At 40.6% G+C, this 15,378-nt stretch overlaps 1 protein-coding gene across 2 annotated transcripts in view; it reads left to right on the forward strand.

Annotated features, from left to right (window-relative positions):
- Nucleotides 1-15,378, forward strand: part of prim2 (DNA primase subunit 2) — a 73,759-nt gene that overhangs the window by 36,589 nt on the left and 21,792 nt on the right. For both annotated transcript variants that reach the window (XM_048268904.1, XM_048268905.1), the window contains exons 9-10: nucleotides 260-332; nucleotides 1,819-2,004. In XM_048268904.1, coding sequence (XP_048124861.1) covers nucleotides 260-332; nucleotides 1,819-2,004 — 259 coding nt within the window. The remainder of the gene's footprint in view (nucleotides 1-259; nucleotides 333-1,818; nucleotides 2,005-15,378) is intronic.

The following is a 15,378-nucleotide window of genomic DNA, read 5'->3' on the forward strand; positions in this document are numbered from 1 at the left end:
CACCAGCCCCCTCTCAAAAAGCCTTTTGAAGCTTCTCATCAAAAGATGGCAAATGTTCTCTCTCTCTCTCTCTCTCTCTCTTTCTTTCTTTCTTTCTTTCTTTCTTTCTTTCTTTCTTTCTTTCTTTCTTTCTTTCTTTCTTTCTTTCTTTCTTTCTTTCTTTCTTTCTTTCTTTCTTTCTTTCTTTGCTGTTTTCTTTTTCCTTGACAAAGAATGTTCTTTGATTATTCCATGTTTGTGTTTGCTCTTGATTTTGTAGTCATGCTTACGTGGGTCAGGATTACAGTATTCAGAAGAACATTGGGAAGATTTCTTTGGAACAGATTGATCCGGTAAGCAAACACACGCACACACACACACACACACACACACACACACACACACACACACACGCACAGACACACGCATGCCCACTGCTATGAAATATTCAGTTGTAGAGTGTAAGCTCAATAAGTATGCACAGTGAGAAGCCTGGTTTGCGTAGGTCAGGTTAAAATGCCTGAGGACTTCTGACACTCACATTAACATGCATTTCTATTTCATTTTCCCTTAGAAAACGCTCATGGACTTTGTAGTTGAATTGAGTGTCAGAAGACTGTACTCTGACTGTATCGCTAATGACACTGTATAAATGCGTGTAGAAATCAGCCTGTTTTTTGCACCAATTAAGGTCTCCAGAGCTCAATGAGTCCAGATGCCCCCCTGTATTAGTGCTGACCATTTGCAATTTGCAGCTACTGGAACTATGTCCTACCTTTCCCCAGAAAATGGGAGATACTGAATCAGCAGTATTAAATACACACATGTACTGTATATGAATTTATAAGATGCCCAGCAAGCTCCCCCAATGTGGTCCAATGAACAGAACTTCATCTTATGTGTCGGGAGTCTTTTCTTGTATTATGTTGAGTGAACTGGACTGAAAGGGAACATAAGGTTATCAATATAACTGCGGTTCTCTGAAGGACATTAACCCCTTTTTAGCCTCATTGACTCCCTGAACCTGGTCAGTTTGGCCATTTCAGAAAATGAGAGGGTCCCGGCTGTGGCGCGACTGGCTGGGGCACCTGCACCGTACGCCAGCGACCCGGGTTCGATTCCCGCCCCGTGGTCCTTTCCGGATCCTCCTCCCAACTCTCTCTCCCACTAGCTTCCTGTCATTCTCCACTATCCTGTATCATTAAAGGCATAAAAAGGCAAAAAAAAATATAGTTAAAAAAAAAAAAAAAAATGAAAGAGGACTAGTTTATCTTATGTAGTAAAACATTCCCTGAGATGGGAGATTTGTTTAGATCGATGACGTCATGCAGGAATGACTTCCCATGGGTTAACGTCTTCAGAGAACCACCTTACGGTAGGTAGTTATTTTAATGTGTCTGTGGGGAAATTCATTTTCACAGATCTGTACAAAATGAAAAGAAATTATATGAAACGTGTTGAAAACGATCTCCACTGATAAATATCACACTTGCTAACTTGGAAATGGGGTCCTATCTATGTCCAAAATCCTGAACCACCCCTTTAACCTCTACGTTAAAACTATGAAAAACTTAGATTTTTTTTTTTTTTTTTTAAATGCTTTGTTTGAGAGAAATGGTGTGTGGTAGCTAAAAAGTCAAGCCACAACTCATCACCTTAATCAAAGGCCAGCAACGACACGTCTGTCCTTTCAAATATTACAGCCTACAGTTGTATTTGTTTTGCTCTGTTTTTGTTTGTTTGTTATTGTTCCAACGTGTCATTACTGGCCACCATTGCTGAATCTCCCATGATGCATCCCTTTGACCTGCTGATTCCTCCTCATTTTGACTCCCCCAGCTTTCCGGCAAGTCCTTCCCCCTGTGCATGAGACAGCTCCACAAGGCGCTGAGGGACAACCACCACTTGCGCCACGGTGGCCGCATGCAGTACGGTCTCTTCCTGAAGGGCATCGGCCTCACGCTGGATCAGGCCCTGCAGTTCTGGAGGTCCGAATTTGTCAAAGGCAAAGTTGACGCCGACAAGGTAAGTTATATGCAGCCGGCATGGCACGCAGTTGATTTTTGATGTGTTAGACAGACAGTGAAACAAAGCAGAATTGCTAGTTCCATATTCTAGATGATGGTCTTTGTAGCAACAGTTTCTTTGATAAATGGTGCTTTCATGATCTATGGATGTAGAAACCGTGATTATCATGATCTATGGATGTAGAAATAGAATAACTGACCTATAATTGAAACCTCAGTACGTAAAGTATATAAAAGGAAAAAAGTTTTTAACTTCTTAGTCTGTAGGACTGCAAGCTCTCCCCACTTTGATTTGCATCTTCTTAATCATACATATCTGTGATCTCTTTTGGGGTTACTGCCTGCCATCACGTCTCAGTGTCATTTAGAGGTTGACTGGTTTGATAATGATGTTCTCCTGGCAAAAATCTCTCTGTTTTACGGCCCGACCCCCCCCCCCCCGAGCCCCGAGCTACAACCGTATTAATTTTTTTCATTTTTCAGCACCGTCTCTCACCCCCTTTCTTTCTCACCCCCTCTCCCTCTCTCGCCCACTCTTCTCTCTCTCTCTCTCTCTGCTTCTCTCCTCTGAGACATCGCATGTTTATTGTTATGAATTTGGCTGATATGATTTTCTCTTTTCACCCTCCAGTAAGTCTTAAGGATTGTGAAACTCCTAAATGAATAGATATGAGGTGCTTAGAGGAGAGGCAAAGAAAAGACAGACTTCAGACAGGGCTGATTTGCTCAACCCTTAGCTATTCATCTCTGGTATTTGTATTGATGTTGAAGATAATTGGGCACCCTTCCTCCTCCTCCTTAATTACACATTTCTAGAGGAGCGATCAGCAGACTGCTTTATGCAATCTTATTTTTACGTCTATGGTACATTTAACAGGAAAATTAGGCTCCCTGGCTGATATTTCTGATTCCCTGTCTTGTGCTTATTTTTTATTTTATTAATTATTTATTCATCAGGCAAATGCATATTTTCAGCTGATCTGCAGTCAGGGACATTAGATAGGATTGTTGTCCATTTCCTGAGACATACAAATATGTATAATCATCCTTGCCTTTGGGTCTGTCACATTCCCATTTCAAGCCTCAGTGATTCTTTCTAGAGGTTTTAGAATGATTGCACATTATTTTGCTCTCCAAATTGCAAACAAGCATGCAAGTATCATCTTTTTTATTTACATGTAGGCTGAGCCAGTGTGATGTTGTGTTTTGTTATCAGAGTTGTATCTAGTGCAGTACAGTGTTATTTTCTGCCAAGTTGATGCCACTTTACTGTGTCAGTCAAGGAATCTGGTGATGTTTTGTAAGTCTTCGAGGAGATGCTTAAATTAGTGCTCTCTCTAGATGTTTAGACTGTCCTCTACTGACGATGTTTTGACAGTGGGTAGTGTGTCAGTTGAAAAGCTTTCCCCCCTCTGTCTGTTGTGTGTTGGTTTGCTTTTTCAAGCCCAATTTGATCAGAGAAGACAAAACATTGAGTCACTCTGCCTTCTGTGCACACATTTCAGAACACATGCAATGTTGGATAGCAAAAACATGATCATCATGATCTGTTCAGGAGAAGAATGGCGACCATAGTTAGACCATAAAAAAATGTCATTGATTGATACGTATATTTGTTTCTCTAGATTGTTTGGTTGTGATTGACTGGGACATGTCCTTTGTTACAGCTCTCTCTAAATGCTCAGTCTATACTTTTTTTAAATGAAGTGTACCTTAAATTATGTTCAATTATTGCAAGCTTTATTAAGTTTTGCAGTTGAATGCTCTACTACCCACTCATGGGAAGAGTGTCTTCATTTCCATCAGAAATGTAGACAAAGCCAGGTGTGATGAAAAGTTTAGGATATGTTATTCTTTTACAAAATGGAACTAAGCAGAAACTTTCAAATGCCTGAGTGGAAAATTATTCCCCTTAATAGTTCTGTGTTGTGTCATCTCATAGTTCTAGGCATAGTTTTAGGGTTTCCTGAGATTTCAACTCTGGTCTTCATTCTTGCATAACCCCATCCTGCAACATTTCCTCAAAACACTGCAAGGGAGAGCTTCAGTTTTACTATAAGTATTATCAAAGTCTAGGCACACTCTGCCTTAACCAGGCCGTTAGGACTGCAACTAACGACTATTTTCATAGTTGATTAATCTGTACATTAATTTCTCAAATACATGTAGTTGTTAGATGAAACATGTCAGAAAATGGTGACAAAATGTTGATCAGTGTCGACCATAGACTGTATATACAGTCTATGGTGTTGACATCCCAAAACCCCAGATTATGTTCTCATGTGCTTTGTTTTGTCGACCCGCCTAAGATATTTAGTTTATGGTCATAGAGGACTTCAGTAAAGCTGAAAGAAGTTTAAGAAGCTATAATCAGAGATATTTGATGTATTTCTCTTAAAAATATCAATAACCAATTACCAAAATGGTTGCCAATTTAATTTTATAGTTACAACTAGTCAATTAATTGTGGTAGCCCTACTGGTCATGGAGTACTTGCTATATATGGAAGGAACCTGTCTGAAACCACCACCAGAAACCATAGCTTGTAGGTGCAAATATTTAACTTGTATCTAATAAAAAATAAGTTAAAACAAGATAAAGTAATTCATTTTCTTGTGTAGGATGACATTTTTAGTGGCTCAGTAAGGACGTGTAGGGAATGTCTCCAACAACCCTAAAGTGAAACTTTCTAATGTGATCAGTCTGGTTGGGTGATTGCAGAGAATTGACATTGAGATGTGCTTATTTTGTCTGTGACATGAACATTGCTTTAACTTTAACTAAGAAGTTTTCTTTGCATTGATGCAATAGTATGTATTTGCTCTACTGTAATTTCTGACTCTTATTCATTTGCCATTTTGCTCTTTAATATTGTTGAGCCTGAATAATTTATGGGTTAAGGGGGGCATTTCAGTGCACCTTTTATAGTGAAGAAAAACAAATACCTCAGGATGGTTCTTATTTATTCCACTGAGCTGTTTTATCTGGCTGTGGTGGTTAGTATCCACTGAAATGCATTATGCATGCTTTCATATACATCTTCTGCAGAAATGGCAGGGGGAGCATCCTTTGTGCGAGGAAAAAGAGAGCGACTGTCTGCATCACAAATTATCTGAAACTAAAAACAAAACAACACAATGACTCCACCTTTTTGTGTGTGAGTGTGAGAAATGTGTCTGCCATCCATAGTCTTATTTTTTGTTTCTGTGAAAACAAATTTGCTGGACAGTTGAATTCCTGTTATTTCTCCCATTCCATCAAGACAGACATGACAATTTTCCCGGAAATGTAATTTCATTCTTTGAAAGTGTTAAATTAAGATCACAAGGAACGGGGAGTTGAAGGTTGTCAGGACTTCGTAGACAGCCGATTAAAGGTGAGGGAACGGAAATAAGAGACAGAGATGGAAAGGCCTTCAACGTCGTGAATTGACGCGCTCTAACTTCCACAGGCTTTTCATGTCAGATGCAGTGGTTATGGATGGAAGAATGCTACACGGAGCATGATTTGACATGAGCACTATTGGCAGGTCGAGGAGATCTTGATCTGGATACGTTAATACATGTCTGTCTGGTGTAGCTGATGATGGGCAAGGAACGTGACAAGGCTCCCCACCTCTTGGGCATGTTGCTGCTCCAATCTCCGAGGCTTGTTAGTGGGGCGGGAAAGCATGGATGGCTACACAGGAAAGGCGATGCAGTACTAGGCAGACAGAACCCTGACTGGCGCTCAGACAACAGTGTTTTATGTATTTATTTATTTATTTATTTATAATTTAAACCACGGGCCAATAACAATAAGGTCCAAATGCACGCCTTGTGTGACGCCGCGTTAAGGATAAAATTCCAGTCCTGCGTGAAACTTATCTCAGTAGTTAATAGATTTATTATGACCGCCGCTAGCGAAGCGGTCATATAATGATTGTCAAAGTCCCCCCTCCTGAATTTTTGGTCAACGATACCCGGGACACCGAAACACCGGTGCACATGAAATTTGGTGGGTATGTAGCCCCACTAGACTTTTACGGAAAAATTTAGTTTCGTCCCCGGGGGCCACTCCCCCCGTGCTGGGCCCCCCCGAACCGCAAAAAAAGCAAAGTTTTTCCTAAATAACTGCCTGAACTGTGGCACTGAGGATGAAGAATCTTTTATGGTATGTTGGTCTCAAGGGCCCACATCAACCTGGCCCATAATCACTCATTTGTGATTTGCACCCCGGTAAAAAATGAAAATGCAATATTATTCTGCTTTAATCGCCCCTATCTTCAGTTAAGATGTTCAGAACTGCACCAAATTTTATGTGTATGATTGACCTGGCATTCTCTGGGGGATATGCCAAGTTTCGTAGAATTTCATCCATGGGGGGGTCTAAAAAAAATTAGGTTATGTGTACATTTAGTGACTGTACATTCATTGGCCTGTAGATGGCGGTGCACACATATACACATGCACTAGTGTTAATTTCGTCAGACGAGACGAGAGGAAATATGTTCGTCAACAACCTTTTTTTTCATGACTAAGACGAGACGATGACGAGACGGCAGTAATGTCCTGAAACACTGACTAAGACTATCTTAAGATGCCTTATTGTTGACGAAAAAAGACTAGACTAAAATGTTTTGCATGAAATAAAAACTAAGCTAAAATCTCTCTTCATTTTCGTCTACAAAATGAGAAGACAGAATATCTAGCTGTTACGTTTTCAAAATATTCGAATGAGTTCATACGCAGCTTTCCTGTAGGCTAGTCTCATGCTGTTGCTGCAACCCTGTGGCTGCAACACCTAAACTACATGGAACAAGAACACTGGAGATTTCTGCCAGAGTTAGCAAGATAACTACCTAAGCTTTATGCCACAATGCTACATACCCAGAAGTTGAAGCTTCTCTCATACAAATTAACATCCCCTAGAATGTCCATACGAAAATGTTCATCATGTAATGTCAACTATTTAACAACTATTTAACTTAGACTGATGATGCAAAGTTTGCTAGCAAGTAAGCTAATATGGAAAGTTCGCTAGCAAGTTAGCTATGGCTAAGACGGAGAGTCTGTTTGGGGAATGTGTTGTGTTTGGTATATCGCCATCAGCCATCAGCGGGAGTAAAACATTAATACTTTGGCCTATGACAGTGTTTCTCAAACCTTTTCAGTTTCAGGACCACTTAACTAACCCTATCTAAAAAAAAAAAAAAAAGATTAGACCTACTTCAACAGTAGCCTATAATTAGTCTACACAATAGGCCTACTGAACCACCTTGCTTATTGTCTTTGTACTTTGCTTATTGTGTGGATTCATACTGTATGATTTAAACTGGCATATCTTAGTTGCAGAACTGTTTTTACATACAAGTTGGTTCAATATTGCAAACAACTCATCTATATTATATTTTACCACGCCTGCTCAAGGACTACTTGGGATACCTTATGGGACCACCAGTGATCCCCGGACCACACTTTGAGAAACACTGGTCTACTTAATATGACAGTGGTCCAGTCAAATCTTTTACTGTCTATAGTCAAATCCCAGCCGAGCTATAACTGTAGCTCGACTTACCTGTGCATGTAAACATACTGACTGACAAAAAATCAGAATGAGTTAGTGTTAATTTCGTCAGACGAGACGAGAGGAAATATGTTCGTCAACAACCTTTTTTTTCATGACTAAGACGAGACGATGACGAGACGGCAGTAATGTCCTGAAACACTGACTAAGACTATCTTAAGATGCATTATTGTTGACGAAAAAAAGACGAGACTAAAATGTTTTGCATGAAATAAAAACTAAGATAACATCTCTTCATTTTCATCTACAAAATGAGAAGACAGAATATTTAGCTGTTACGTTTCAAAATATTCGAATGAGTTCATACGCTAAACAGCTTTCCTGTAGGCTAGTCTATGTGCTGTTGCTGCAACCCTGTGGCTGCAACACCTAAACTACATGGAACAAGAACACTGGAGATTTTTGCAGAGTTAGCAAGCTAACTACCTAAGCTTTATGCCACAATGCTATATACCCAGAAGTTGAAGCTTCTCTCATACAAATTAACATCCCCCAGAATGTCCATACGAAAAATGTTCATCATGTAATGTCAACTATTTAACTAGTTAGACTGATGATGCAAGTAAGCTAATATGGAAAGTTCATAGCAAGTTAGCTATGGCTAAGATGGAGAGTCTGTTTGGGGAATGTGTTGTGTTTAATGCGATATCGCCATCTAGTGAGGCGGAGTAAAACATTAATACTTTGGTCTACGACAGTGTTTCTCAAACTTTTTCAGTTTCAGGACCACTTAACTACTAACCCTAGCTAAAAAAAAAAAAGATTAGACCTACTTCAACAGTAGCCTATAATTAGTCTACACTATAGGCTTACTCACTGAACCACCTTGCTTATTGTCTTTGCACTTTGCTTATTGTGTGGATTCATACTGTATGATTTAAACTGGCATATCTTACATAGACAGTGTTGCAGAACTGTTTTTACATACAAGTTGGTTCAATATTGCAAACAACTCCTCTATATTATATTTTACCACGCCTGCTCATGGACCACTTGGGATAGCTTATGGACACTAGTGATTTCCTGACCACACTTTGAGAAACACTGGTCTACTTAATATGACAGTGGTCCAGTCGAATCTTTTACTGTCTATGGTCAAATCCAGCCGAGCTATAACTGTAGCTCGACTTACCTGTGCATGTAAACATACTGACTGACAAAAATGACTGACAGAATGAGTAATTATAACAGACGAGTAGCCCTGTGGACACACAATATTGTTGGAAAATTGAGATGTGTGAAACACTATTTGACTCAAATGGTAATCAGAAATAATTTGTTATAAAAAAAAAAAGACTAAAATGTGTTGACTAAAAACTGACTAAGACTAAGATACCTTTAGTTTTCTTTTGACTAAAACTAGACTAAAATGACTAGACTTTTAGCTCTAATAAAAAACTTGACTAACAAAAATTATGTTTGAATGACTAAATATGATAAAGACTAAAAGGACATTTCGTCCTAAGACTAAGACTAAATTAAAAATAGGTGACAAAATTAACACTAACATGCACACACACACAGGCACCCACATACTATCGGTATTAGAACGGCAGATACATAATTACAAATTCAGTAGGATTAAAAGAAAGCCAAATATTCATCATCATCATCATGGCTGCATTTCCAGTATTGGCGATAAGTAGTCGTTTGTCCACTAGATGGCGCATCTTTGCAGTGAGACGTAATTTTGTTGGAAGTTAAAAGTGGGTTGGAAAAACAATGGACGCTTCCTACAAGGACTGTAGTTTACCGCAGAGAATGTCTAATAAGGATAGGACGATGTTCACATGAAATGTAATTCCCATTTCTTCTTGAAGCCGAAATAAATCTGAGGATGTTTATCGGACATGCTTGGTTTTTACTGCAGGTACGTTAATCCTATAATATCAATAAGGACCTAGGTAATGTTACCGTTAGCGTTGGTTGAGTGATGGAGGCCAATTTGATTGATTGCATTTGTAGAAAACTATAAATGCGGTTATACCAAGCAAATTGATAGCAGCACTGTAATTGTATCTTTCGACTGTCATTTGTTGCACGTGCTACAAAAATCATTCTGTGCAATGGAAGATTTACCAACGTTACACCGGTCTGATACAGTTTTGCCTATACATGCGTGAGACTGAGACGCCTGTTTATTTTGTTTTAAGTGCGTGCAGGGTGTGACAGGGGAATCGATGTGCTTTGATTCCAGCTTGGTAGTTGTAGTCTGTGAAATTAAAAAGCATGTGTGTGTGAAGTATCCAAACAATGACACCTTCATTTCATTATGGCTGCTTTAGCAACACACCTTAAGCTATTGTGTAGTGGGTCCCATTTAGAAGTGGCTACTTCATTCACGCTTTCCTTGACTCATGGAGCTGCGTGAATTTTATTACAACTTATATGTATATATAACGATATGGCAATTTAAGTCCGCTTGATACTGTAAGGCGTAAGCCATTAGTTTCCAAAGGTGATTTTATTTGTGTCGCCAGCATAGCCTATTGACAATTTATGTTGTAAATAGGCCTACCTTATAAGCCTACCTGTAGCTTAGGGAAGCTAACAGCTTTCTATTAGGATTTAGTTTGTTAGTTACAGTTTTGTCATAACTCCCTGATGCATTTTTGCATTTAGAATAGCCAGAGCGTGGATATCTCAATCGAAAATTAAACAATATCGGTGCCTATGGACTAGGCTGGGTGAACCCAGCCTGATCTGCCCGCTATTTATTTTTTGATTTCTTAAAAGATTGAGCTTGGTCTGGTGAAAGCCAGACTAGCCATGGACCTCAGTTACACAATGCAAGGGAACATGAATCAGCCTATATTTGCACGAACAATAACGGACAACAGCTCTTCAACTTTGGCCCGTTAAAATGTGTATGAACAGTCTAGCGACGCATTTCATCAAGGCCCATTTGGACATGTCAGTTATTATGACCGCCGCGCAGCGAAGCGGCGGTCATATAGGTTTAGTCAGATTTTTTATTTATTTTTATTTTTCGCATGTCCAAATTTCCGTCAAGGATTCCCGGGACACTGAAAGACCGGGGTAGACGAAACTTGGTGGGCATGTAACCCCACATGGATAGCATGGAACCATCGTTTTTCGTTTTGATCTGTAGCCCCCCCGCTGGACTGCACCCCCCGAAAGGAGGGTAGGGCAGACACAGTTTTCTGTATATCTCGAGAACCGTAAGGTTTAGGAGGACCATTTTTTTTTTGTATGTTGATCTCAAGGGGCCATGTCAACCCATTCCATAACCACTCGTGTCATGTATAGCGCCACCTAGTTAAACACAAAAAAGTAAAAATGAGGTGTTGTAATCGCAGGTATCTGTGACCTAACATAGTCAAAACTGCACGAAATTGGAAGTGTAGGATCATTGACACCCTTTGAATGCATGCCAAGTTTTGTGAACTTTCGTTCATGGGGAGCCTTACAATAAAATAATTTATGTGTACATTTAGTGACCGTACACCAACAAGGATTCCCGGGACACTGAAAGACCGGGGTACGAGAAACTTGGTGGGCATGTAACCCCACATGGATAGCATGGAACCATCGTTTTTTGTTTTGATCTGTAGCCCCCCCGCTGTACTGGACCCCCCGAAAGGAGGGCAGGGCAGACACAGTTTTCTGTGAATATCTTGAGAACCGTAGGGCCTAGGATGACCAATTTTTTCCGTATGTTTGCCTCCAGGGGTCATGTTAACCCATTCCATGTGCACACAAGTGCATAAACAGATACACACGCACACACATACATTCACAGTAATCATACGTATGACACATACTCACACAGTAGACATATGTACGCATGCATGCACATGCACAAACACACATACGCAGGCAAACACACACACACATAAACATGTACACGCACACATGCACACAATTCAAGAATTTCTCAGAATTATGAACAGGCAAGATGGGGGTGGGGTTGTATAAAATTAATTTTACATGTGAAATCTATGAACTAATCATGTTTTGGTACTTGTTGTCTAGCAGATACCAGTGAGAATTGAGTGTGGATAATGCAATTTAGTGAGACAGTTAGAAACATAGGCCTTTCAGCGTGATTTATTTTTGTGGAAAAAATTATTTATTAACAATAAAGTATCACATGAACTAAAGATGACTAAAATCTTATGTAGAAGAAGAAGAAACATTCACAAAAAATCCATCCGTCCAAAAATGACCTTTGTTTTTGATAGCTGTTGAAAACGGCATGGAACTGACAGAGATGTTTTTGTTTATAAATAAATAAATAAATAAATAACATTATGCTGATACCTTTTGCTTTTCCCAAATACAATGTAGCCTACAGGTGTAAGTGACCTTTCATCAATCCAGTTGCAATGGATGAACTGTGATGAACTGCCCTACTTGTTATTGTTTAGAGATTTTAAAGGTTTTATAACAATGCTACATCTTCTTTGGCTATTCTACAATCTATTCACCTTTTCAGCACCAGTAGGCTACTTTCTGTGCAGCCGCACACACACACTCAGGCATGCCAAACAAGCATACACAAAAGTTTCAAGAGTGGGGGATGGAGTAAAATATGGAGACAAATTGAAGTGTGATTTATTTTCGCGGAACGGATGTACAGGACTGAGCGGCGGTCATATTTTGTACCGTTATACGGTACATCTAGTTGAGTTATGAAATAAATAAATATTTGCCTTGATAACCATGGTTGCTGCTCTGCCATCCAGCATCTTGTATTTGACTGTTTTTGCCTGCTTGAAATGAAGACACTTGCCTGCTAATTGATGTAGCAAGTTATAAACATGGAAGTGATGTACAGTGTATCCTACGACAACTTTGCAAGTAGTGTATGTAGTCATATCATGGGCATCTACCATGCCATGGGCATCAAGTTTGTAAAAATGCCACAGCTCACTTCATGTTAAACTTAGTGTAGTGCATCTCATGTTCTGAAATGTTTTAAATGCCAGAGGTTTTCAAACAATATATTGGTGTGTGTGTGTGTGTTGTGCAATGGGAGTGTTTATTGTGTGATTGTTTGTTTGTGTCTAGTTAATGTCTAATTTCTAAATGTTATGTTCTATATTAATTTGTCTTGTGCTTTCCCTTACTTAAAGTCTGCACATACTGTTTTTGGTTAAAAATTGATTTCTGCCTTGTATGATTTTACTGATGTGAGTTGGTGTCCTATGCCAAACACACCACGCCCATAGTCCAGTGACAACCTGTTCTCTATGCCCGTGTCTAATAGATGGCAAGGAAGCCAAACACACACCCTGACTCGCTACAAGATTGTTACAATATTGTGAGAGTCAGATTTTCCCACTGTTTGCCTATTGTTATTTCATTCGTTTGCGAGTCACTCTGGACTGCCAAGTGATGCCCTTTTAAGATGACTAGAATGTGGTTTGATGTCTGGAGAAGGATGAAGCCCTGTGATTTAGCAGTTTTGTGAGCTCATGCTGTCCAAATCTCTGAGCTTGTAGGCTAATCCTCATACAGTTTGAAGTTTGCAGTGCTTTGATACTGTGGCGTATGGAGCGTTTTTAAAGAGCTTTTCAAGTGTGTGAGTGAGTATACATTTTTCTGTGCGATTGCTGTTTTTGCATGAATACTGTCCCACTTGAGATGCTTTTAGGTTTTAAAGTGCACATTGTTTGCGGTTCAGTTTAGCCTCTCTCCTTTGAGACCTCTGTAGCCCTCCTAAGCAGTAGACATTGGCCATGCCGTACTGACTAGAGGAAAAAGACGCAGTTCAAAGAGGCCCTTTTGCTTTGACTACCGCTAAGCCACTTTCACAGACTTAAATGAATTGGAAGACTGCTACTCTGTTATCCCCGCCACCACTGCCGTAACCCCCTACCCCCCCCCCCACCCCACCCTCTACCATCCACTCGCAAACCATTTCTCACATTTAAGATACTTCCCCGCACGACAAACACATTCCCCTGTGGTCACGCACCGCCACTTGCCAAAGTGCCCCATTTCCAGGGCAACTGAGCCCCCTCTGTCTGCCCGCCCAGGTGTGACGCGACTGGGCAGGACACTCCAAGCGCAGCCGGTGTTCCATGCCGCAGCCAGCAGAAGAGAACGTGCCGCTTGGCAGCGCGGCAACTAGCTGGCTGGTGGCTCTGAGGGTGATGTATGTGTGGCATCAGTGATGGCAGCACACAGAGCCACCACACCGACCTTCTGATTAGCATAGAGAGAGAGAGAGGGAGAGAGACAGAGAAAACGAGTGATGAATAAATCCAGAGAAAAGGAATGCGAGGGCAAAAGGGAAGAAAAAGGCCGAAGGCATGTAGATGGCACAGGGGAAAGAAGGAAAATACGAACAAGACCGAAAAGAGAGGGATTGGGAAAGAAAGGAGAGAGAGAGGGATTGGGAAAGAGAGGAGAGAGGGATTGTGAAAGGCCAAGTTGCACAGAAAGGAGGAGCAGTGTGATTAAACATTATTTATTTATTTATTTATTTTTGTTTGGAAAGCATCCACACCCTTTTTTCTCAGGAAGGGATTTCTTTGTTGATTTTGCTGTTCACCAGCTCGACTAAGCCATTCTAAAGCTCCCCCAGGTCAGTTTTCGCTGGATCGTAGTCTGGAAATACGTTAGGCTAGACGGTTTCCCAGGCCATGGTTTTGGAGTACAGCCATCAACAACCAGGGGGACGGAGCAGTGCTCTGTTCTGCTCTGATTGGTGAAAAGCCTGATCAATTCACTTCAACTGTAATCCAGGTTAACACCCATTATCAGTACTATGAATGCAAAACAGATCCCAGCTCTTTCACTAGACAAAAAAATGAACATAGTGAATTGTACTGAATTTTTGTCTGGGCCAGGATAACTGTTTCCAACTCGAGAAAGATTAGTTAACCATTTGAGGAGTCATTGTTCCACCGACCTTATAAATTTACATTTTGTCTTGTCAATGTCTTACAACAGCATAACCTATTTCACAGTAGTTCATGAAGCCATCCTATATACACCCTAAATAAAAGCCATAGTCTGGGATGACTTACACATAGCGTGACCTGTTAAGAAGTCCACATGCAACATCATTTAATCTAATGATGTAAATGTGGGTTTAAATAAGTGATGGGTGCAACCTTTTGGCCTTTCTTGTGCTTGAAGGATACAAGTTCCTCTGAAACCTCTCATCAATATTGCACCACCCACTCCAGGTTTGGAGCCTTGTCCGTGCCCCTTAAAGGTGCTGTTCCGGTTTCCTGCAGGAACGCTCATTCCTCATCTGACACTGTTGCTCCCTACTCTGTGTGTGTGTGTGTGTGTGTGTGTGTGTGTGTCAGTGAGTCTGTAGTGGTGGGGTGCTACCGGGTGAAGCTCGTTAGACTTGCGGGGCGATAACAGCTCGCCACCTGCCAAGGAGAGGTCCACATCCTCATTACCGACGGAAGGCTGCTTTCACATGTCCAGAGAGGAAAGCGGAGACAGATGTGGAGGTATTGCTGCTGTGATCTGGCTCCTGTCAGGGTCACACAGGTGCTTGGTGACTGGTGTCATGGGGCAACTTGGGAAAGCATGTGTGGAAGACGTCCTTATAGAGTCACCTGGAGACACAAACACTGACAGAAACAAAGAGACACAAACGCAAGAACGAGTGTAAAGAGCAAAGAGTGTAAGAGCCTCCATCTAGTAAAAGAATGTTGCACATGGATTTATTTCAATCCAAGCCTTCAAAAAATATGATGCTTAATATGATGCCTTTTATACTTCAGTCCTGATAGACTGGAGAACTGCCCTTTGGAACTCTCAACAAGGATAGGGAAAGATAACCAAAGCTCTTAGCCTTCCAAAATTGAGCAAT

Source organism: Alosa alosa, chromosome 18 (assembly GCF_017589495.1).
Source record: "Alosa alosa isolate M-15738 ecotype Scorff River chromosome 18, AALO_Geno_1.1, whole genome shotgun sequence".
NCBI lineage: Eukaryota > Metazoa > Chordata > Actinopteri > Clupeiformes > Clupeidae > Alosa > Alosa alosa.